Below are 25,006 nucleotides of genomic sequence, written 5' to 3'. Positions count from 1 at the left end.
GCCACCGGAAGCCTGTCTTGTTACTGTATATATTGATTATTTTTTTTTTTTTGAGACTGAGTCTCGCTCTGTTGCCTAGGCTGGAGTGCAGTGGCGTGATCTCAGCTCACAGAAAGCTCCGCCTCTCGGGTTCACCCTGCCTCAGCCTCCTGAGCAGCTGGGACTACAGGCGCCCGCCACCACGCCCGGTTAATTTTTTGTATTTTTAGTAGAGAATTTTTGTATTTTTAGGCAGGGTTTTGCTGTGTTAGCCAGGATGGTCTCAATCTCCTGAGCCGCCTCAGCCACCCAAAGTGCTGGGATGACAGGTGTGACAGGTGTGAGCTACCGCACCAGGCCTGTATATATTGATTTCAACACTTTGAGTTCCTGTATGGTTCCCTTAGTCAGGGTCATGATGCGATTCCCTGGGGATAGGTTAAGTTGTGGTGTCTAAAGCCTAAGTCCTTTGGCTTTAAAAAGTATCTGCCAAGATTTCCTAGATGCTAAGGTTTTCCAAAGTTCTTAACTGAAATGTTTTCCTTTTGAATTGTCAGTGATGTAAATGTAAACACTAGATTCATTTTTATTCACACGATATATTGGGGGCTGAAAAAGATAATTTCTTGATTAAAAAAACACCTATTAAATGATCACCCATTAGTGAACATTAATTTTTATTTTTGAGACGCCCAGGCTGGAGTGCAGTGGCGTGATCTTAGCTCACTGCAACCTCAACCTCCCCAAGTTCAAGAGATTCTCCTGCCTCAGCCTTCCGAGTAGCTGAGATCATGGGCGTGTGCCACACCTAGCTAATTTTGTATTTTCAGTAGAGATGTTTCACCATGTTGGCCAGACTTGTCTTGAGCTCCTGACCTCAAATGAGCCACCCTCCTTGGCCTCCGAAAGTGCTGGGATTACAGGCATGAGCCGCCGAGCCCGGCTGAACATTTATTTTTTTGATTGTAGAACTTGAATATCGCTTGCAGTGACACTTTGGTTATCACTTGATCAGAAAAATACTCGTCCCAGCTCAAACATTACCTTAGAATAAAAAGTGAGAATTATTTCATGACAGGCAAATTATGGGTACAAACTAAAATGATTTCCAAGATTCTGATTAATGAGAAATGCTTCCAAAGTAAGGTAAATGTTTGCCCTTTCTCACATGGCAAGCTGTGAATTGGAGGCATGGATGCTTGATTTGATGTTGAGCTGTACATTATAAATTAACAGCTAGAACTTTTTCCAAATGCTGTCTTTAAAAATGCAGAACCTTGAGGTCCACTCTCAAATTTTAAAAAGTGAACCTTTTCAAAAATTACTTTTAATGTATTTGCAAAATAGTAATTTGAAACTTCCAAACAGTAATGATAACAAAGTCAGCCTCTTTCCTGCTAATAATTTTCTATCTCAAACTATCTTATTAGCATAGCCCCTGTATTTGTTAAGAGATGGTAACTGATTACGGTACACAGCACTTCCATCTTACCTCTATGGTAATGAGGATGACAATCATCCACTCCAAGCGGAGTGCCCTCTTCTCATTCAGGTGATTCCGCATTAGATCTGTTAGTTCCATGCAGTGTTGAAGTTTTTCATTCATGACCTGTGTAAGAAAATTTTAGTAACGTATTTATATTTAAACAACTTAATACGGTCATATGCATAAAAATTTTATAGCTACACAGTGAAAAATCCTGCTCCTCAGTTCTCTCCCCAAAGGCAGCCAGCAACATTATCAGTTTCTTGAGAATCCACCCAGAGACATTTTGTAATGTACAGATTTAACTGCAAGAAATACTTTGCATACTGAAGCTCTATTTGTAAGACTTTGATGGAAGAACTAAAAATAGGTTTTTGAGTCCAAGTTTTTAGTAGCTGCCCTTTTTAGCAGTTAAAAAAGGCAAACTTGAAACATGTTTTTTTAGCAAGACCTAAAGATAATTTACTTTCTACTAGAAAACCTACGCTTAACATTTGACCTGCTGCACACACACCACTAGATGGCATTGCTTTCAACTGAACTGCAACAGTTCTGCATTCTGATGCCTCCAAACAAGCTGGCTGTGGGAGTTCAAAGAAAATAAAGTCCCTGAATTCAAAATTTGAACGTGACAACTGTTAAATGCCTACCTAATATCTTTATATATCACTTGCTTCTGGAAACTGGAAATCCTGGAAGCAAAATTTTAGAACAGTTTGTCTCATGGGGTATGCTGAAGTTACAGGTTTGGTCAGTGAACATTAAGAGAGAAATCACAGGTACGTGTTCAGGAGTTGATTGGAATGCGTTACTGTACCATGTTATGATTTTTGCACATAGCATTAAACTGCCTTACTAGGCTGGGCTGGGTGGCATATGCCTGTAATCCTGGCATTTGGGAGGCTGAGGCAGGAGGAGCACTTGAGCTCAGGAGTTGGAGACCAGCCTGGGCAACACAGTGAAACCTTGTCTCTACAAAAAAATTAGCCAGGCATGGTGGTGTGTGCCTGTAGCCCCAGCTACCTGGTGGGGATGAGGTGGGAGGATTGCTTGAGCTCAGGTGGTCAAGGCTGCAGTGAGCCAAGATCACGCCACTGCACTCCAGCCTGGGTGACAAAGTGAGATCCTGTCTCCAAAAAAAAAAAAGAAACTACCTTACTCATGGAACCACAGGACTAACTCGCTGAACCACACTCATCACCATTTGCCCCTATTTCCAGACGTTATGGTCACTGTCGTTTCTAATTTGTATAAATGTTTAGAGCATGCCTCTTCTTTCTTCCTTTCCCCACCCTCTTTTCCTTTCCTCTTGCCCTTTCCTAATGTCTGTTTTTTTTTGTTTGTTCGTTTTGTTTTTTTTGAGACGGAGTCTCACTCTGTTACCCAGGCTGGAGTGCAGTGGCACGATCTCGGCTCACTGCAATTTCCACCTCCCTGGTTCAAGTGATTCGCCTGCCTCAGCCTCCTGAGTAGCTGGGATTACAGGCGCGTGTCACCATGCCCAGCTAAGTTTTGTGTTTTTAGTAGAGACGGGGTTTCATCATGTTGGTCAGGCTGATCTTGAACTCCTGACCGCGTGAGCCACCGCGCCTGGCCTCCTAATGTCTGTTTCTATTGGCTGCTTGATCTTAGTCTTTAACCTTCATCCTTAACCTTGCTTCTCTCTGCAGACTACTGATTCAGCCTCTTGCATTTTCTTTCAACTTGGGCCAAAAAACAGGCAACATTTTCTTTCTCCACTACCTCCTCATCATCCAATTTATTCCTTAACTTTAGAGTCTGTTCATATTACCACAAGTCTCCTAAACATCCCAAAGTCTCCTATTAAGTCTAATACTTAGCTTCGAACTTCAATTAACCCAAGCATCTGACAACACACTGAAATGTGCAAGCAAGAGTCCCTATGGCCAGGCGCGGTGGCTCACGCCTGTAATCCCAACACTTTCAGAGGCTGAGGCGGGCGGATCACGAGGTCAGGAGATCAAGACCATCCTGGCTAACAGGGTGAAACCTTGTCTCTACTAAAAATACAAAAAAATTATCTGGGCATGGTGGCGGCTCCTTAGTCCCAGCTACTCAGGAGGTTGAGGCAGGAAAATGGCGTGAACCCAGGAGGCGGAGCTTGCAGTGAGTCGAGATCGCTCACTGCACTCCAGTCTGGGCGACAGAGCAATACTCCATCGCACACACACACAAAAAGTCCCTATTACCACAGCATGCTTTCTGTTTATTTAGATATAGAGGCATGTATGCTCTGAGCATGCAAATAAGGGAGAAAGAAAAAACCAGGAGAGGCTTCACAGAGGTAGCTAATGTGAATAAGGCTTTAAAAGGCAGCAGACATGAAGAAAAGGTGGGTTGCTGGTGGGGGTTTGGGGGCATGAAAGGAGCATGTCAAGCATAGGAAACAGCATGGAGACAAGCAGAGCTAGATTGTAGACAACCTAGAAGTCAGTGCTTGGAAGTGAGGTTAAGAAGATAAGTTAGAAAGTGCTTAGAAGTGAGGTTAAGAAGGTAAGTCAGCTGGGGGCGGTGGCTCCCACCTGTAATCTCAGTATTTTGGGAGGCCAAGGCAGATGGATCACTTGAGGTTAGTTCAAAACACCAAAACCCTGTCTCTACTAAAAATACAAAAATTAGCTGGGTGTGGTGGCGGGCGCTTGTAATCCCAGCTACTTGGGAGGCTGAGGCAGGAGAATCACTTGAACCCAGGAGCCGGCGGTTGCAGTGAGCCAAGACCATGTCATTGCACTCCGTCTCAGAAAAAAAAGAAGGTAAGTTAGTACTAGATTGAGAGGTACTGTGTACCTGATGTCCCCCACCCCAGAGATATTTATGTCTTCATTCTTGGAACCTGTGAATATAATACGGCAAAGGAGAATTAAGAATGTATAAGAAATTAAAGTTAATTCTCTGACCTTAAGATGGGGAGATAATCCTAGATTATCTGGGTAAGCCCAATGTAATCGCAAGGGTCCTTAAAAGTGGAAATGAGGGGCAGAAGAGTTCAGAATGATACAATATGAGGATTCCACTGGCCTTTGTTAGATGAAGGGGCCATGAGCAAGCAATATGGGTGGCCTCCAGTCACTGGAAAAGGTGAGGAAATGGATTCCACCCACAGTCTCCAAAGAGGAGTCAACACCTTAACTTTAGGCCATGCCAGACTTCTGACCACAGAACAGTAAGATGATAAATTTCTGATAAGCCACTAGGTTAAGCAGCAATAGGAAAACAACATGTCATGCTAGAATATCTGAACTTCATTCTGCAGGTAATGGGGAGGCCTCTTCAATCTGGAAGTATTTAACATTTACTGTACTATGCTGGGCAGAGGAGACAGAATGGTGAAATAGACATGTCTCTGTCTTCCAGCCAAAGGGTGCAGAGAGACTGGAAAAAGGTCCAGTCTGGAGACAGAGAGTGAAGAAGAAATTAGACAAGTCCAGATGGGAAAGGAAGATGAGGGGCTGTGTGGATGAACATTAATAGTTAGGGGCTTGAAATCAGGGTATATGGTACTCCCGTTTCACCAGCCCAGGGCCTGTCACACAGGCTTTTGATAAATGTTTGTTAATGAATCCATGATACTTAGAGGAAAATAAAAAGATTGTTTGACTGGATATGGAGGGTGAAGGAGAAAAAGGACACCCAGATGACTTTTAAGTTTCTGGTTGAATGACTAGATAGGTGAGGCTAGAAGGTCCTCCCATGAGCTTAAATAGAGAACTGAAAAGGTTTACCATTTTCTGGGGGTGGGGGGAATACAAGTTTCATTTTGAAATCTTAATCAGCTAACTAAATCCTACAAATATTTTTTGAGGACATACTGTATGAGGCCTATGCCAAGAACAGGCAAGAAAATAATCATGGTCTCCGATTTCAAGGGGCTTACATTCTAGTGGAAAATGGTGCACACGTAATTTTTAAAAGGATGCGATAAGAGATGTAAATGAGGAAGATCTGTGAGATTGAGGGGCAACTGGAAATGTTTGGAAGGCAGATGAGAGACTGGGATGAGAGAGACATTTGAAAATCACCAGGAGAATGTGGGATTAGAAGTCATGACAACAAGTGTTCATGGAGTAGGCGGCATGGGGACAGAAGCCTCAATGACAGGACTTCGGGGGATAACGACGTGAGAAAATGGAGCGAGGGATCCACTGCCAACTAGTTTCTGTCCCATGACACTAACTGCTCTCTGCATCTGGACCTCTGTGCTTAACTTTTTAGCATGTATTATGCCTACTCACCCCTATTTTCTCAAGACCCTTCTACTTTTTGAGGGGGGAAAAAAAACCCCACCACTCTTTGTTCCATCTGTTTTCTTGGAAGACTATAATGCCAACACTATGCTGAGCCTAAGGCAGGGTGAACTCTTTCAACCCCTTCTAAATAACCTTGACATAATCCAACGAGTCTGAACTGCCTTCGGGATGCTGAGAAACTGAGAAATGTAGTTTGAGACCTTTTAGGTATTTCATAACTCCTGCAGAAGATTTCACACTGAGATGGGAATGAAATAAACAATTGGCTTGCTCAGGTTACTCCGATTGATTAACATTATTCTGGAATAGTTGAATCACTCAATTCAAACCTGAGTAATTCAAGTTTTGGGTGCTACTATAAACAGTATTTTTAAAATTTCATTTTCCAGTTGTGTATTGGTAGTATAACAAAAGATAACTGTTTTTATACATTGATTTTGAAACCTTGATAAACTCACTTACTCTGGTAGCTTCTTTGTAGATTCTTTCAGGTCTTCTACATACAAGATCATGCTGCCTGTAAATAAATTCAGCTCTAGTTCTTCCTGTAGGAGACTTGATCTTACTTTATTATTTTTTTGGAGAAATGTCTTACTGTGTCACCCAGGCTGGAATACAGTCGTGCAATCTCAGCTCATTGGAACCTTCGCCTCCCATGTTCAAGTGATTCTTGTGCCTCAGCCCCTCAAGTACCTGGGATTATAGGCATGCACCACCATGCCTGGCTAATTTTTGTATTTTTAGTAGAGACTGGGTTTTACCATGTTGGCCAGGCTGGCCTCAAACTTTTGGCCTCAAGCCATCCTCCCACCTTGGCCTCCCAAAGTGCTGGGATTACAGGCATGAGCCACCACGCCTGGCTCTATAGGAGATTTTAAATCTTGGGGATATAGATGGAGCCACCCGTGAAGGACTGGTGGTGTGTCTGGGTGACACTGCTTATGGCTTTCTCCACAGGTGTAGGGTGCCAGGGACGGGTGGCTTTCGATTCTTCCAGCTGCTCATGTGCACAGAGGCATAGAGTGAACCCCTTCATGGAGGGACTCAATCTCAAATTGGCCCCAACACCAGAATGAAGAGTACATTTAGTAGAGGCAGAAGGGGCTTGGGCAGCCTGCTTGTTCTCACAGGTGTCCTTTCTATACCTGCAGTTGATCTCAGCCATGAAACAGCTGACCACTTAGTTGTCAAGGTATTCTTCACTCAGGTGGGTATCCTCAGTTGTAGACTTGACTTCAGTAATTCCATCTTGAATACTGAGGATGGACAGATAAAAAATGCCACCCAGGTCAAAGATCAGATCATCAATTTTGGCATTAACGTTCTCGTCCAAGCCGAGAGCAGTGGCATTTGGCTTGCTGACGGTTCAGAACACAATGAAATCAGCAATGGTTCCACCATCTTTGATGGCCTGAAGCTGGCAACCATTAAAGTAATTGTTAGTATGAGGATCATGTGGGTCAGTGGTCATAAATTAGGTTTCTAGAATTCTCTCCATCTTTTTCAAAACCACTGTGGTAGGCAGATTTCTAAGATGTCACCCAAAGGCTCCCCACCTCTTGGTGTTCACCTTTGTGTAATCCCCTACCCTTGAGAGTAGGCTCAGCCTAATAACTTGCCTTTTTTTTTTTTTTTTTTGAGACGAAGTTTTGCTGTTTCACCCAGGCTGGAGTGAAGTGACACGATCTTGGCTCACTGCAACCTCTGCCCCCTTGGGTTCAAGTGATTTTCCTGCCTCAGCCTCCCAAGTGGCTGGGATTACAGGCGTCTGCCACTATGCCCAGCTAATTTTTGTATTTTTAGTAGAGACAGGGTTTCACCATGTTAGCCAGGCTGGCCTTGAACTCCTGACCTCAGGTGATCCACCCACCTAGGCCTCCCGAAGTGCTGAGATTACAGGCATGAGCCACCACACCTGGCCATAACTTGCTTTAAAGAAAAAAAAATTTTTTTTTAAAGACATGGGGTATCACTATGTTGACCAGGCTGGCCTTGAACTCCTGACCTCAGGTGATCCACCTGCCTAGGCCTCCCGAAGTGCTGAGATTACAGGCGTGAGCCACCACGCCTGGCCATAACTTGCTTTTTTTTTTTTTTTTGAGACGGAGTCTGGCTCTGTCGCCCAGGCTGGAGTGCAGTGGCCAGATCTCAGCTCACTGCAAGCTCCGCCTCCTGGGTTTACGCCATTCTCCTGCCTCAGCCTCCCGAGTAGCTGGGACTACAGGCGCCCGCCTCCTCGCCCGGCTAGTTTTTTGTATTTTGTAGTAGAGATGGGGTTTCACCATGTTAGCCAGGATGGTCTCGATCTCCTGACCTCGTGATCCGCCCGTCTCGGCCTCCCAAAGTGCTGGGATTACAGGCTTGAGCCACCGCGCCCGGCTGCTACCCACTTTTAAACAACCTCGCCAGAACTCACTATGATAACAGCACCACTGTTTAGCACATGGTGCTAAACCACTCATGAGAAATCTACCCTGATGATCCAATCACCCCCCACCGGGACCTACCTCCAACACGGGGCATTACAATTTGACACAAGATTTGGGCAGGGATACAGATCTAAGCCATATCACTCCCCCACTTGTTCATTCCAATGAAGCACGCTGCCACATTGTGAGATGCTCTATGGAGAAGCCTCTGGACAACAGCTTATGAGGAACTGAGGCCTCAATCTAACAGCCTGAGAAGAACCAAATCCAGCCAATAACCACGAGTGAACTAGGAAGTGAATCTCTGAGATGACTGCAGCCTTGTGAGAAACACAGCATCAGAGGACCCAGCTAAGCTGCACCGATTCCTGACCCACAACAACTGAGATAGTAAGTGGTGTTTCATTTCTTTTTTTTTTTGAGACGGAGTCTCACTCTGTCACCAGGATGGAGTGCAGTAGTGCAGTCTCAGCTCACTGCAACCTCTGCCTCCTGGGCTCAAGTGATTCTCGTGCCTCAGCCTCCAGAATCAGTTACTTGGGACTACAGGCGCATGCCACCATGCCTGACTAATTTACGGGGTTTCACCATGTTGGCCAGACTGGTCTTGAACTCCTGGCCTCAAATGATCTGCCTGCGTCAGTCTACCAAAGTACTGGGGTAACAGGCGTGAGCCACTGTGCCCAGCCAGTAAGTGGGTGTTTCAGTCCACCAAGTTTTGGGGTAATTTGTTACACAGCAATAGCTAACACAACCACAGGAAATACCTCATCTGTAGAAAGCCTTTAGTACTCCTCCCTTGCCTCCTCTGGATCTTCAGCCTGTGTGCACAGTCGACAACGAAGAAAGTCCAGTGCTTTTCATGTTTGACCAGATAATTAGATTGTCAAATCAGTGTCTAGTTAGACCTTTGGTATCTAAAACTGTATTGATGGAGTCCACTGAATTTGATTCCTAAACCATCACTAATCAATCTTGCTGTGTCAGCTAAGAGCAACATAGCTTGGTTTTCTTGCCCTGACCAGTGGTGATGATCTCTACTGTCCTGTGCTGGAAGACACCTACAGAGGAATAGGTGGTACCAAGATGAGTGACAACTGCAGATACCTTTGATATGGTTTTGCAAGGGGCAGTGTCTAGCTTAGAGGAAAAAAGTGTAGACACTAAAGTGGAACATAGCATTCAATAAGTCATGGTAGGGTTTTGAAATTATAAATCATGTATTTTTTATTTTTATTTTTTGAGACAGGGTCTTGCTTTGTCATCTAGACTGGGATGTAGTGGCGTGATCATGGCTCACTGCAGCCTCAAACTCCTGTGCTAAAGCAATCCTCCTGCCTCAGCCTCCCAGGGTAGCTGGGACTACAGGCACATGCCATTATACCTGGCTAATTTTTTAAAAAACCGTTCAGTAGAAATGAGGTCTCACTGTGTTTCCCAGGCTAATCCTTTATTTTTGACGTGATACAAGGTGAATGTGGGGATTGGTAGGAAATATGATTGAAAAAGGGATACAATAGGAAGGACCTTGTATATTAAGCCAGAACACTTGAGGCAATAAGGGAAACTGAAGGTATTAAAATTAGTTGGAGGGAATAAGAAAAGACAATCAGTAGACACTAACATCAAGAGGTATCTGAGGTTAGGTATTATCAGATGATGTTAGAGCAACCATCATAAAAATGACTCAATAAGCAATTCTGAACACATTTGAAACAAATGAAAAAGCAGGAAGTCTCTGCAAAGAAACAGAAGATACAAAGACAAAAACATGGAAACTTCAGAACTGAAAAAATCCAATAAATGAAATAAAAAACTCAAATGATGGGCAGCAGAATGAATGTAACAGAGGAAGGAATCAGTGAACTAGAAGATGAAACAAAGGAAATTACCCAGTCTTAACAGAGACAAAATATACTGGAAAAGAAGTGAACAGAGCCTCAAAGACCTTGTGAAATGATAAAAGATAAAATGCACATGTCATATAGAATTATGAAAGATTTCCTATCAGAAACCATGGAGGTCAGAAGAAAGTGGCATGGCATTTTTCAGGTGCTGAAAGAAAGAAAACTGTCCACCCAGAATCCTATTTCTAGGAAATATCCTTCAGGAATGAAGAGAAAATTAATACACTCTCAGATGAAGACAAACTAAGAGAATCTGTCTCACTAGACTTACCTTAAAAGGATGGCTAAAGTTCTTGGAGAAAAACAAAACAAAACAAAAAAACAGTAAGAGAAATCTTAGAATATCAGAAGGAAAAAAGAACAGAAAGGATAAAAACATGGGTACATACAATAGACTTTACTTTTCTTAGTTTTCTAAATTATGTTTGATGGTTGAAGCAAAAATTATAACATTATCTGATGAAGTTTCCTATGTCTGCAGAAGAATAGTTAAGAAAATTATAAATAGGGAAGGGTAAAGGAATATAGAAGAAATAAGGATTTTTTTTTTTTCTGCATCCAGTCACCCATCAGGGAAATAAAGATTCTATACTTCATTTAATCTGCAAGATGTTGAAATCAGTAGATTGTAATAAGTTATATACATATGATGTAATAACCAGAGCAACCACTAAATATCTATGCAAAGAGATATACTAAAAAATAACATCAAAATGAAATACCAGAAAATATTTCAGTAACCACAGGAAGACAGGAACTTTGATACAAGCAACAATTTGGAAGGATCCAAGTTGAGGGCATTATGCTCCATGAAAAAAGCCAGTTAAAAAGTCACATGCTGTATGACTCTATATAACATGCTCAAAATGACAAAATTATGGAGATGGAGATTACTCACTGTCAGGGGTTAGGGACAGTCTGGGTAGGGGGAGGGTGGTGTGACTATACAGGGTAGCATGAGGAAGAACTGTGTGGTGATAAAATGGCTTTGTGTCTTTTTTTGCTTTTTTGAGATGGAGTCTCGCTGTGACACCCAGGCTGGAGCCCAATGGCACGATCTCAGCTCACTGCAACCTCCACTTCCTGGGTTCAAGCAATTCTGCTGCCTCAGCCTCCTGAGTAGCTGGGACTACAGGCATGCACCACCACACCCAGCTAATTTTTGTATTTTCAGTAGAGACAGGGTTTCACCATATTGGCCAGGCTGGTCTCGAACTCTTGGCCTCAAGTGATCTGCCCACCTCTGGCCTCCCAAAGTGCTGGGGTTACAGGCGTGAGCCACTGCACCTGGCACAGTTTTGTGTCTTGTTCATGTGGTTGCATGGATCTATAGATGTGGCGAAATGTCACAGAACTATGTGTACGCATTATACTAATGTCAATTTTCTGTTTTCTATGCTCTTTCCACATGTGGTCTACCTCCATCACTACAGCTTTTTTTTTTTTTTTTTTGACGCAGTCTCACTCTGTCACCCAGGCTGGAGTGCAGTGACTCAATCTCAGCTCACTGCAACCTCCGCCTCCTGGGTTCAAGTGATTCTCTGGCCTCAGCTTCTTGAGTAGCTGGGACTACAGGTGCGTGCCACCATGCCTGGCTAATTTTTGTATTTTGAGTAGAGACAGGGTTTCGCCATGTTGGCCAGGCTGGTCTCAAACTCCCGACCTCGGGTGATCCACCTACCTTGGCCTCCCAAAGAGCTGGGATTTCTTGATACACGTCTCTCTTCTTGACTTTGCTTCTGCCCTTCTAAATGCCTACATGATGGAGCTAATTGGATATCTTGTTGCTACTCTAATCTCAGCATCTCCTCTCTGACCTCTTGTTGTTTTTCTACCTTTCTACTTGTCACCTCCAGGCAAACATCAGTCATCCTTTATTCTTCCTTCCCCATGGTCTGCCATTACCTATCACTTGTCTTATATGATTCTTTCTTAAATTTATTTCTATTCTCACTGTCACCATGACAGATCAGGGACAGTCAGGAACTCTTGCTTGATACTTGACAAGAACTTCTTCCTGATGGACCATTAGGCTTCCAAACTCTCATCTTATTCACCAACTTTATCTAGTCTGTAGAGCTAATACCAGAAGATTCTTTGACACAAAAAATTGAAAAGTGACTGTATAGAGGACAAGAAGGGGAAATATAAAGAGATTTGAATGGAAGTCAAACAAGATATTTCTCTGCAAGCAGTTAAACATTCAATTTACAGGCAACAATGTGTCTTTTTCTCTCATTAAAAGTGCAAAATACATACCTTAACTCTTCGGGCAATGCTAAGGAATTGACATGTTTTATCATAAAGTCCTTCCAGGTTTTCTCTGTCCCAGTAGAAATCAGGAGTAATCAAGAAGTCTGAACTCAAGTTTATACGGTGCCTTTAAAAAAGGGAAAATTATAACTTTTTATTTATCTTGAATTAAAAATCATTGTTTCTATTATATTTAATATTTACATGGTGCTTTACGAAAACTTTTTTTTTTTCTTTTTAAGAGAGCGGGTCTCACTCTGTTACCCGGGATGGAGTGCAGTGGTGATCACAACTCACTGCAACCTGAACTCCTGAGCTCAAGCTGTCCTCCTGCCTCCCGTGTAGCTGGAGCTACAGGCATGTGGCATTGCATCTGGCTGAAAACGTGTTAACACTGACCTTTGCAAAATACTTCCAACAAATGTGTAAATAAAATTTACAAATGGGTTTCAAAATTCTGAACCAAATTAATTCAATCTTTAATACCAACGTTATTTATGAAGTAGACAGAAAAAAACTCATTTTGTTTTCAATTTTTATTTTTATTTTTTTTTGAGACAGAGTTGCTCTTGTCACCCAGGCTGGAGTACAATGGCACGATCTCAGCTCACTGCAACCTCCGCCTCCCAGGTTCAAGCGATTCTCCTGCCTTAGCCTCCCAGTTAGCTGGGATTACAGGTGCCCATGCCCGGCTAATTTTTGTATTTTTAGTAGAGACAGGGTTTTACCAAGTTGGCCAGGTTGGTCTCAAACTCCTAACCTCACGTGATCTGCCCACCTCAGCCTCCCAAAGTGCTGGAATGACAGGCGTGAGCCACCATGCCCAGCCTAAGCTTTTTTTCTTAAAAATTTTATGGCCAGCTGGGCGCGGTGGCTCACGCCTGTAATCCCAGCACTTTGGGAGGCCGAGACGGGCGGATCACAAGGTCAGGAGATCGAGACCATCCTGGCCAACACGGTGAAACCCCGTCTCTACTAAAAATACAAAAAAAATTAGCCGGGCGTGGTGGCAGGTGCCTGTAGTCCCAGCTACAGGCGCCTGAGGCAGGAGAATGGCGTGAACCCAGGAGGCGGAGCTTGCAGTGAGCTGAGATCCGGCCACTGCACACCAGCCTGGGCGACAGAGCCAGACTCCGTCTCAAAAAAAAAAAAAAAATTTTATGGCCAGACATGACGGTTCATGCCTGTCATCCCAGCACTTTGGGAGGCCAAGGCAGGCAGATTGCTCGAGTCTGCGAGTTTGAGACCAACCTGGACAGCACGGCGAAACCCTATCTCTACAAAAAAAATACAAAAACTAGCCAGGTGTGGTGGTGCATGCCTGTAGTCCCAGCAACTTGGGAGGCTGAGGTGGGAGGATCACTTGAACCTGGGAGGCAGAGGCTGCAGTGAGCCAAGATTATGACACTGTACTCCAGCCTGGGCAACAGAGTGAGACCCCATCTCAAAAAAAAAAAAAAATTTAATATGTACACACTTTTTTGTTGTTTTTCATTAAAAAATTTTTTTTAGAGATAATGTCTTCACATGTCACCCAGTTTGGAGTCCAGTGACACAATCATAGCTTACTGCAGCCTCAAACTCCTGGGCTCAAGTGATCTTCCTCCCTCGGCCTCCTGAGCAGATCAAGAAGATATAAACAGGTAAAAATTGATAAATCTTACTCTTATTCTTATCTGTATCTTTCCCTATCAGTAATCCCTTCTAGTTTCCTCTGTATCCTTCCAGTGTTTATGCAAACACTAGACAAGCAAGCATTCACATACACACTCTCTTTCTTAATTTCTACATTTTAATATAAGAAGTCTGTGCTTACTTTTTTTTTTTTTGAGACAGAGTTTCGTTCTCGTTGCCCAGGCTGGAGTGCAATGGCACGATCTCAGCTCACCGCAACCTCCACCTCCCGGGTTCAAGCGATTCTCCTGCCTCAGCCTCCCAAGTAGCTGGGATTACAGGCACGTGCCACCACGCCCAGCTAATTTTGTACTTTTAGTAGAGACGGGGTTTCTCCATGTTGGTCAGGCTAGTCTCGAATTCCTGACCTCAGGTGATCCACTGGCCTCGGCCTCCCAAAGTGTTGGGATTACAGGCGTGAGCCACCGTGCCTGGCCTTTTTCTTTTTTGAGACAGAATCTTGCTCTGTCGCCCAGGCTGGAATGCAGTGGTGTGGTCCTGGCTCACTGCAACCTTTGCCTCCTGCGTTCAAGCAATTCTCGTGCCTCAGCCTCCCAAGAAGCTGGGATTACAGGCGCACACCACCACTCCTAGCTAATTTTTGTATTTTTGGTAGAGATGGGGTTTCATCATGTTCGCCAGGCTGGTGTCGAGCTCCTGGCCTCAAGCAATCCACCTGTCTCAGCCTCCCAAAGTGCTGGGATTACAGGTGTGAGCCACTGCACCTGGTCTTACACTTAGATATTTAACTAAATAAAAATCTAAGTTATAAAAGTACACATAAGCTGATGTGGTGGCTCACACCTGTAATCCCAGCACTTTGGGAGGCCAAGGGAGGAGGATGGCTTGAGCAAGGGTTTGAGACACTGTCTCTATAAATAATTTTTAAAATTAGCTAGATGTGGTAGATCACTCCTGTGGTCCCAGCTACTCACGAGGGTGAGGCAGGAGGAATCCCTGTGCCCGGGAGATCAAGGCTTCAGTGACCTATGATCATGCCACTGCACTCTAGTCTGGGTGACAGGACGAGACCCTGACTTAAAAAAAAAAAAAAAAGTAACACATACATACTAGTTCATGATAAAAAAAAAAAAAAAAAAAAAGGAAACTATCCTAGAGAAGGATTCAGAAAAATAGTGGTAGGCCCTCTTATGCTACCACACGACTCAAAGCCTTTATTCTCCCCAAGGACAGGCCTGTAGAGACACTTTGCTGGGTCCTTCCAGATCTTTCTGTATTCGTACATGCATATGTGTGCAAGCAAATACATGTATATGTGTATGCATATAAAGATAAACATGAATATTTTTATTTGCTTACACAAATGGGTTCATACCCTATATAAATTTAGATTTAGTTTTTTAATCTAATATTATTTGCCATGTTTATTTTCACAGATGTATCACATTCCTTGTATTAACAAATAAGCATTTTAATTGTACAAGTAAGAAAACAGGATAATAAAAGTAAGCCTTTATAGAAACTATTCATAAACCTACGTATATTTAGTCCTAACTATTTAGTTTGGATATTATAATTCACTAATATCAAATTCTACTTGCATGACCAAGAGAACAGGAGAGAAGAATCTCTGTACCCTACTTCTCAGAGAATTTGAGGCTTCAGATCTGCTACAGGATGCTCCTGATGGATGGGTTTTTAATTTTTGCTGGCACCCTGAACTAGAGGTCCTGAGCTATGAGAGATACATAGACAATGAAACACTGTACCACTTCTCCTCTCCAGGCAGAGCGTCTAAGGAGAATGTGGAAAAACAAGTCTTAGGTGAACATTTGCAATGAGCTCTGGTAACTCACTCCACATGCTAGAAGGGATAAACTGGACAATGCTGCCTGTGAGAAAAACACCAACATCTGGGATGTTTCATTCCATAAATCCTGGGACAACTACAAGAATAAAATAAGCTGAAAACCTTTCCAGACACTTATTTAAATGATTCATCAGTTTTTAGACATAGTTATTCCCATTTTACCATCTCGAGGCATCTTAAAATTAATGGTGTCTGACAGGTGGCAGTTGAGACTTACTTGTCTTTGCCTTAAATAATTTATTTTCTTATGCTCTCCTTTTCATATATGCCTAAGAGGGAATGTGATATAATTTATATCCAGCTAAGACTAAAAGCTATTTCAGTAAGTGTAAGATTTTAATCCTCTGATAAAAAAAGTATTGTCATAGTTTAACTGGCAGCAGTTTTTCTCTCCAGTGGCATCTTGGTGTCTCAGATTCAAAGAAACTTTTCTGTAGCAATTAGGTCTAGTTAGCATTAGGATGCAGTGATACAGTTTTACAGAGAATTCCCATTAACCAAATTCAGGAATATGTCTTTCTACCTTCAAAGAACATCTACTGTGTTCCTTAATGTGGGTTTAATGTAGATGAATCATGATCTCTTTTGCACATGCATAATTTCTTTCAGTAGTCTTAACATAGCCCAACTACTTCTAATGGGTAAGAGTTCTCCCTGCTTATAACCAATGAAATGAAAACAGCTACAATTTCCATAAAGGTGTAAATGTTTGCTCTTTACCACAGAACTATGGGAATGTTTTCTTGAGATTGTTAAATATATGAAATATTTTATTAAGAGAGAAAACTTTTACCTTAGGGCAAAGAGTTCCCCGATTTTCTGCATGACTTCTTCATGAGATAGTTTCACTTTCTTCCCAGCTTTTAAAGCCTAGTTGAGAGGGAATCAAAAAACCCAAAAACCATGTATCTCTCTTTCTAATAAGCATTTGGTCAACAGGGCAAAATCTGAAGTGGCACGATATGGATCCTATGTAAATATATTTTTAGGATGGCTGTCTCCCAGATTAATGTCTTAACTCACCTTGAAATTTCATAACTTTATTAGGTAGAAATTGTATATTCCCTTTTTTCATTTCCCTTCTCATCAGCATTTCATATGAGATACACATTCCTAATCTCTTAGTGGAAAAGCAAGGCCTCCTTTCCGAAGTATAATTAGATTACTCTTTCACAATAAAGATAGTTAATTACAATAAAATGATTTTTAATGTATACTGAAATGTTAATATAACTTTATATGTATTTTTCATGCCACTATTTTTCTCATAATTTATCACTTTCTTAAATCGGAAAAGTGGTCATAATTTCCTTTCTTAGAGAGGAAACATTTCACTTTTTTCTTTAATTCAGTTACATTAAAAATACTGCAACTGATGGGCATGGTGGCTCATGGCCTGTAATGCCAGCACTTTGGGAGGCCAAGGCTGGAGGACTGCTTGAGCCCAGGAGTTCGCGACCAGCCCGGGCAACATGGCCAGACCCCATTTCAATTATATTAATATTAAAAAAAAAAAATACTGCATCAACAGAGGAAAACAATTTGAAGTTTTAAAAAGTAAAAAATAGGCCGGGCGCGGTGGCTCAAGCCTGTAATCCCAGCACTTTGGGAGGCCGAGACGGGTGGATCACGAGGTCAGGAGATCGAGACCATCCCGGTCTACACGGTGAAACCCCGTCTCTACTAAAAAATACAAAAAACTAGCCGGGTGAGGTGGCGGGCGCCTGTAGTCCCAGCTACTCGGGAGGCTGAGGCAGGAGAATGGCGTAAACCCAGGAGGCGGAGCTTGCAGTGAGCCGAGATCGCGCCACTGCGCTCCAGCCTGGGTGACAGAGTCTGCTAGACTCTGTCTCAAAAAAAAAAAAAAAAAAAAAAAAAAAAAAAAAAAAAAAGTAAAAAATAATCAATATGAAGTTTCTTATTTTGCCATTTTACATGCAACTGGGAGTTCTAGTTTGCTTAAGTTTAGTGTAGCTTTCTTATTGTTTATAATAATTTTGTTGTACTCCTAAACAATCAGCCCTCTATAAGTTCTGCAACTGCAGATTCAACCAACTGCAAATTGACAATATTTAGAGAAAAAAGAATGGCTGCATCTGTACTGAACAGGTACAAGCTGTTTTTTCTTGTCATTATTTTCTAAACAATACAGTATAACAACTATTTACATGGTATTTACATTATATTAGGTATTATAAGTAATCTAGAGATGGTTAAAAGTATACGGGAGGATATGCAAAGGTTATAGGCAAATATTTACCATTTTATATCAGGGACTTGGGCATTGGTAGATTCTGGTATCCAGTGGGGTCTTGGAACAAATCTCCCACGGATACTGAGGGACAACTATGTATTGTTATATTGGGAAATTCATATTTTTTCCATATAAAAATCAATCCTTGAATAAGCATAAAATTGATATAATTACCTCAGGAATTGACTGAATAGATTCAATAAATTTATCCAGTGATGCTTCCCAAATTGCCAGTTTTACTGGGAAAAAAATTAATAATGGAACATTTCTTTATCATCATATTCACATTTATATAAAATACGTAATTGCATAGTATCTTCACTACTATTTCAATAATAGGTTAAGAAAAAGTACTTGGAAAAAAAAACTTGAAAATATAACTTAAGAACAGTTAATTATCATAAAGGACAGAATTAAAGTGGATAGAGGAAACTGAATCTCTTCCCATGAACTGTTGGTAGACCAAAACTACGTTTAGTAGAATTCTTGATTTTCTTTTTTTTTTTTTTTTTTTTTTGAGGCGGAGTCTCGCTCCGTCACCCGGACTGGAGTGCAGTGGCCGGATCTCAGCTCACTGCAAGCTCCGCCTCCCGGGTTTACGCCATTCTTCTGCCTCAGCCTCCCGAGCAGCTGGGACTACAGGCGCCCGCCACCTCGCCCGGCTCATTTTTTTTGTATTTTTAGTAGAGACGGGGTTTCACCGTGTTAGCCAGGATGGTCTCGATCTCCTGACCTCGTGATCCGCCCATCTCGGCCTCCCAAAGTGCTGGGATCACAGGCTTGAGCCACCGCGCCCGGCCGAATTCTTGATTTTCTAATATTACATCTTGGAAACTGAGGAGGGTAGGGTACACCTTGATACCATGGGTAGCTCTGCAGGAGGGACTAAGACTTTACTGGCCTCTCCTTTATTCCTCAGGACGAGGACTAAACCTCAGAAGTCTCCAAAGCCCCTCAGGGTGGGATGGACAGGATGCTGCAGCAGCCATCTAAGGTAGACTGCTGGCGAAAGACATTCTTAAAGAACTTCTATCGTTTTATTCGGGACATGGATCTTTCAGAACAAACTTACAGCCACTGTGACTCTGGGTCCCATTGCTATGAAACACTAGAGTATGGTTTTCTACACCGGGACCTGTGCCCAGTCACACATGGCTGGGCATCTCTGTCTGGATTACAGACTATCTAAGAATAACGATTTCATAGAGAGAAGAGAAAAAAACAAAAGCTATATAATCATCTAAAAACTATTTTTGGAAAGGTTAAGCTTTATTAATACAATTAATAAGGAATGAGTAACTTCAGCACAGTACTACCTTTTATACCAGATATTTTTTCTGACAGAGGCAAAAAAAGGAAAAGGAATGCTAAGCCTTTGTTGAGTATTCTGAAAATATACTTCAAAAATCATTACTACATATTTAAACTTCCCTCAATGAAATGACAGCTGTAGTACCCTATCCTATAAGCAATAGGAACTTACCAGAAAGGCAGAGAGCATTGGAGAAAGCAAACTTCTCTAGAATGGCATCATCTAAATCCAGCTCTGAATTTAACTTGATTTCCCCCCTGTGAAGTTTTGACTGTCCCCTGTGAAAAGCAAAAAGATAATACCTTCTAAACTTAAAAAGCACTTTAACTTTTCCTTTGAAAAAGACACCATATCATCTTTCTGGAGGTCATTTTGACAATTTGTATCAGGAGTGTTACAAATGTTCTCATACCCTTTGGTCCAAGTAATTCCCTCTCTAGGAGTTTATCCTAAGGAAATAATCTAAGATGCAAAGAAAAATTTGTGCACAAGAAAACTCTTATTTTTTGAGACAGAGTCTCACTGAGCCGCCCAGGCTAGAGTGCAGTGGTGCGATCTCAGCTCACTGCAACCTCCGTCTCCTGGGTTCAAGTGATTCTCTTGCCTCAGCCTCCCCCATAGCTGGGATTACAGGCGTGCGTCACCATGCCCAGCTAATTTTTTTTGTATTTTTAATAGAGATGGAATTTCACCATGTTGGCCAGGCTGGTCTCGAATTCCTGACTTCAAATGATCCACCCACCTTGGCCTCCCAAAGTGGTGTGATTACAGGCGTGCGCCACCTCGCCCAGCTGAAAACTTTAAAAAATGGTCAGTGTTTAAGAGTAAAAAATTAGGAAAGAAACTAAATGTTCAGTAGGGGTTGGCTCAGTAATAGTCACTCCACACAAGAAAAACTTAAAAGTGTGCTGTGGAAGGATAGTTAATAAAAAGGAGAACGTTCACAGTAAATTTCTATGTGAAAAAATGCTCCATATAAAACTATATATGGAGTGTAACTAAACTCACACTGACATGGTGGGGTTGGGGAGGGAGACAAGTAAGTTGTGAAAATGAATATGTGACTGTGGAGAACCCTGGACAGGGGACGGGGGAAGAGGGAAATGTGTAAATATAAACATCACAAGTAAATTTTGGGTAAATCTTCACAAAAGATGTCAGACAAGAAGAGACGGCCAAAGGGAGGGGGACAAGGGCCTGATGGAGGGCTGAGAGGTGGCATCTGCTATGACAGCCTCAGATGGAGGAAGGAAAGCAAAGACAGCAGTCACGAGGGGTTTTTTTTTTTTTTTTTCTCCTTGAGATGGAGTCTCGCTGTCGCCCAGACTGGAGTGTAGTGGCATGATCTTAGCTCACTGCAACCTCCGCCTCCTGGATTGAAGCGACTCTCCTGCCTCAGCCTCCTAAGTAGCTGGGATTACAGGCATGCACCACCACACCCCACTAATTTTTATATTTGTAGTAGAGACAGGGTATCACCATGTTGGCCAGGCTGGTCTCGAACTCCTGACCTCAAGTGATCTGCCCACCCTGGCCTCCCAAAGTGTTGGGATTACAGACATGAGCCACTGTGCTCACCCACAAGAGGCTTTATGAGTGAGCTTGGCCCATGCCACAGAGATGAGCAGATCCCTGGAATCGTGGCAGAACTCAAATAATAACCATGTAGGTGGCAGCCAGGACAGTGTTTCTGACAAAACAAAATAGCTGACTGGGATCCTAAGCACTGAGGATTTTATTCCTCACAGACTGTGCGGATAAGCGTACACACACACACACAAGGGTCTAGTAAGCAGTAGTTTGATATGGAAGTATTAGGTTGGTGGAAAAGTCATCATGGTTTTTGCCATTGTAATGTAAACCTAATAGAACACAGAAAGGGGATTCACAGGAGCCATATCCGCAGGCCAAGGGCTGAATAACCACTAAAGATAACAAAACTACGGGCTGCTCATTTGCTGTCTCTCTCAGGTTTACATTCTTACCTCTGACTGCAGCCGCCACTGGGCTCAGGCTGACTCACAGTCAGGTGCTCTCTGGCTAGACAGGATTCAATAAATCTCATCTGAAAGCCAGTTAGCTGCAATTATAGGGTTTTTCTCAGGATTAAATGAAATAATGCATGGAAGGCACTTACTTAGAAAACTGTGGCTGGGTGCAGTGGTTCACACCTGTAATCCTAGCCCTTTGGGAGGCTGAGGTGGGTGGTCATGAGGTCAGGAGTTCAAGACCAGCCTGGCCAAGATGGTGAAACCCCATCTCCACTAAAAATACAAAAATTAGCCAGGCATGGTGGCAGGCACCTGTAATCCCAGCTACTCGGGAGGCTGAGGCAGAGAACTGCTTGAACCCAGAGGCGGAGGTTGCAGTGAGCTGAGATCACGCCACTGCATTCCAGCCTGCGCGACAGAGAGAGGCTCTGTCTCCAAAAAAAAACCAACAACAAAAAACCGTGACTGGCCGTATTGGTGCTAAGTGCTGATTACTCAGCTCTTATCCCCATCTGGTCTTTCTATAGCTAGTCTCTGTCTCTCTTCCAAATCTTCCCAAAGCTCTGCTTTTAATGCTTTTTCTTTCCTTTTTTTTTTTTGGAGACAGTGTCTCACTCTGTTGCACAGGCTGGAGTGCGGTGGTGCGATCTCGGCTCATGACAACCTCCGCCTCCCAGGTTCAAGCAATTCTCCTCCTCCGCCTCCCAAGTAGCTGGGATCAGACGCCTGTCATGACACCTGGGTAATTTTTGTATTTTTAGTAGAGATGGGGTTTCACCATGTTGGCCAGGCTGTCTTGAACTCCTGACTCAGGTGATCTTCCCACCCTGGCCTCCCAAAGTGCTGAGATTACAGGTGTGAGTCACCGTATCTGGCCAACACTACCTTTCTTAAGAACTTGCAAAGACTCATATTCCACTGGACAGGTAACTCCATGAGGAAAAAGACACTACCATCTTGTTCGTACTGCCTCTGTCTCAGCCCTAACATCTCTTCATTTTTTCCCTCTGGCTGAGTCAGGAAAATCAGCTAGAACGTTGCCTACCCATACATCTTAGTGAAAATGGTACATCAGGTCCCACTTACTTCCAGCATCCACACCTCTACAAGTGGGTCTCTCAGACTGCCCCTCACTATACTTCCTTTTTATACCACCCCCACCCCAAAATCAATAGGAAAAAACTGGATTAAGAGAAAAATTTACTGGAATAATTTGATAGGTTCATTTGATAAAAGGATACTATTTTATTGGATTATGCTGCTTAGAAACTTAAAATTTCCATTTTGGGGCTATACTATTGACTTGTTTTAACTTGTGGATAGCCTGAGAAGTTCAAAAAATTATATTTATCTTCTAATATTTATTATATGGTTTAGACTTTGTATTTGTACCAGTAACCTTTTTCCCTTTTTTTTTTTTGAGATGGAGTTTCACTCTCGTCACCCTGGCTGGAGTGCAATGGTGCGATCTCGGCTCACTGCAACCTCCGCCTCCCGGGTTCAAGCAATTCTCCTGTCTCAGCCTCCCGAGTAGCTGGGATTACAAGCTCCCACCACCATAACTAGCTAATTTTTTTTTTTTTTAGTAGAGACCGGGTTTTCCATGTTGACCAGGCTGGTCCTGAACTCCTGACCTCAGGTAATCCACCTGCCTCAGTCTCCCAAAGTGCTGGGATTACAGGTGTGAGCCTCTGTGGCCGGCCACTTTTTTCTTAAAATGAAGTTTCCAGGCAAGGTCCAGTGGCTCACACCTGTAATCCCAGCACTTTGAGAAGCTGAGGCGGGCGGATCACAAGGTCAAGAGATCGACACCATCCTGGCCAACATGGTGAAACCCCGTCTCTACTAAAAATACAAAAAATTAGCTGGGCGTGGTGGTGCACGCCTGTCGTTCCACCTACTTGGGAGGCTGAGGCAGGAGAATTGCTTGAACCCGGGAGGCAGAGGTTGCAGTCAGCCGAGATGGCACCACTGCATTCCAGCCTGGGTGACAAAGCAAGACTTTGTCTTAAAAAAAAAAAAAAAAAGTTTCCATATGCGTAATAATTTGTCTCCTCTATTGCTTTACCTAATTTATTCCAAGTGCCCCTTTCATAAATTTGATGAAAAGCTGCTTACTCTATTTTTACGTAGTTAAGTTCTTCATTTTCCCAGTGTACCAGTGCGATTTCATATGGCTGAATTTCATGTTTTTCTAGAATTTTCATCACATGCTTCATCTAGAAGAAAAGGAAGATTAACTTGAAATCATAACTGACTCCCTTAGTTCAAGTATGTTATGATTTTAATGCTTACAACAGTCTTCATTACACTTACAGGCATTATTTCTGTTGCATGTTTTTAAGGAAAAGGCAAGTCAAATCCATTGTGATACTAAAGTAATCAGGATGACATGTTCATTTGTTTTTACATTTGGAAAACACAGATGAGAATGGAAAAGAAAATCAAGGTTATCATTATCCCACAACCCAAAGAAAATCACTAGTAATATTATAATTTGTATTATTTAAATCTCTTTAATAATCCCAGCACTTTGGGAAGCAGAGGCATGTGGATCCTTGAGCTCAAAAGTTCAAGACCAGCCTGGGCAACATGGCAAAACCCTGTCTCTACAAAAAAATACAAAAATTATTTGGGTGTGGTGGCACACACCTGTAGTCCCAGCTATCTGAGAGGCTGGCTTGAGCCTGGGAGGTGGAGGTTGCAGTGAGCCAATATCAGGCCACTGCACTCCAGCCTGTGTGACAGAGCAAGACCCTATCTCAAAAAAAAAAAAAAAAAAAGAAAAGTAAAGCCCAACATACTGATGAAAGATTAAGCTACACAGGTGTGGGAAGTGATCATCTCTTTCTCTCTGCCCTACTGAAATCCTAATCCCCAGAGGCAACCATGATTAAACTTGGTGCATATCCTTCCAGACTTTTTATGTATATATACGTACCTATTTATGCTGCTTTTTATGTAAACTAGGATCATATTATGCACATGAACATTTTCAATACTATTTTCCTTAACAAGGGAACTGCAATTTATTTAACCAACCTAGGTGTGTCCTCCATAGGGAGTTTTTCCTACTCTCTACTATTACAATGTTGCAATGTGCCATACTTGTGCATAGGTCTTCATGGCCTTGTGGGAATATTTCTTTAGGAATTGCTAGATAAAAAGATATGTGCACTTACACAATATGTATATATGTAAGAGACAGGGTCTCACTCTGTCACCCAGGCTGGAGTGCAGTGATGCTACTAATGCAATCATAGCTCACTGCAGCCTCAAACTCCTGGGCTTGAGTGATCCTCCTGCCTCAGTCTTCCAAGTAGCTGGGACTACAGGCACATGCTACTACACCTGGCTAATTTCTTTTTTTTTTTTTTTTTTTGAGACAGAGTCTCGCTCTGTCCCCCAGGCTGGAGGCTAATTTCTAAAAACCTTTTTTTTTTTTTTTTTTTGAGTCTTGCTCAATTGCCCAGGCTGAAGTGCAGTAGTGCAATCTTGGCTCACTGCAAGCTCTGCCTCCTGGGTTCACGCCACTCTCCTGCCTCAGCCTCCCGAGTAGCTGGGACCACAGGCGCCCGCCAACAGGTGCGGCTAATTTTTTTTTGTATTTTTAGTAGAGATG

The 25,006-nt window shown here is 42.6% G+C and overlaps 1 protein-coding gene across 5 annotated transcripts in view; it reads right to left on the bottom strand.

The window, feature by feature from the left end:
* Positions 1-248: 248 nt before the first annotated feature.
* RMND1 (required for meiotic nuclear division 1 homolog) overlaps positions 249-25,006 on the bottom strand; it is a 49,308-nt gene continuing 24,550 nt past the window's right edge. For 2 of the 5 annotated variants that reach the window (XM_033235050.1, XM_033235052.1), the window contains exons 6-12: positions 23,503-23,603; positions 19,565-19,671; positions 18,256-18,320; positions 16,621-16,697; positions 12,329-12,449; positions 1,472-1,588; positions 250-1,023 (exon numbers count right to left, since the gene is read on the bottom strand). In XM_033235050.1, coding sequence (XP_033090941.1) covers positions 991-1,023; positions 1,472-1,588; positions 12,329-12,449; positions 16,621-16,697; positions 18,256-18,320; positions 19,565-19,671; positions 23,503-23,603 — 621 coding nt within the window. In that variant the 3' untranslated portion in view covers positions 250-990. Of the gene's footprint in view, positions 1,024-1,471; positions 1,589-6,878; positions 6,990-12,328; positions 12,450-16,620; positions 16,698-18,255; positions 18,321-19,564; positions 19,672-23,502; positions 23,604-25,006 lie in introns of all 5 variants that reach the window. The other 3 variants (XR_004442890.1, XM_033235051.1, XM_033235053.1) reach the window with 3 other exon arrangements.

This window comes from Trachypithecus francoisi, unplaced genomic scaffold (assembly GCF_009764315.1).
Source record: "Trachypithecus francoisi isolate TF-2019V2 unplaced genomic scaffold, Tfra_2.0 Lachesis_group15, whole genome shotgun sequence".
Lineage (NCBI taxonomy): Eukaryota > Metazoa > Chordata > Mammalia > Primates > Cercopithecidae > Trachypithecus > Trachypithecus francoisi.
Note: the sequence above shows the minus strand (reverse complement) of the source record. Positions and strands in the feature narration are given on the sequence as shown.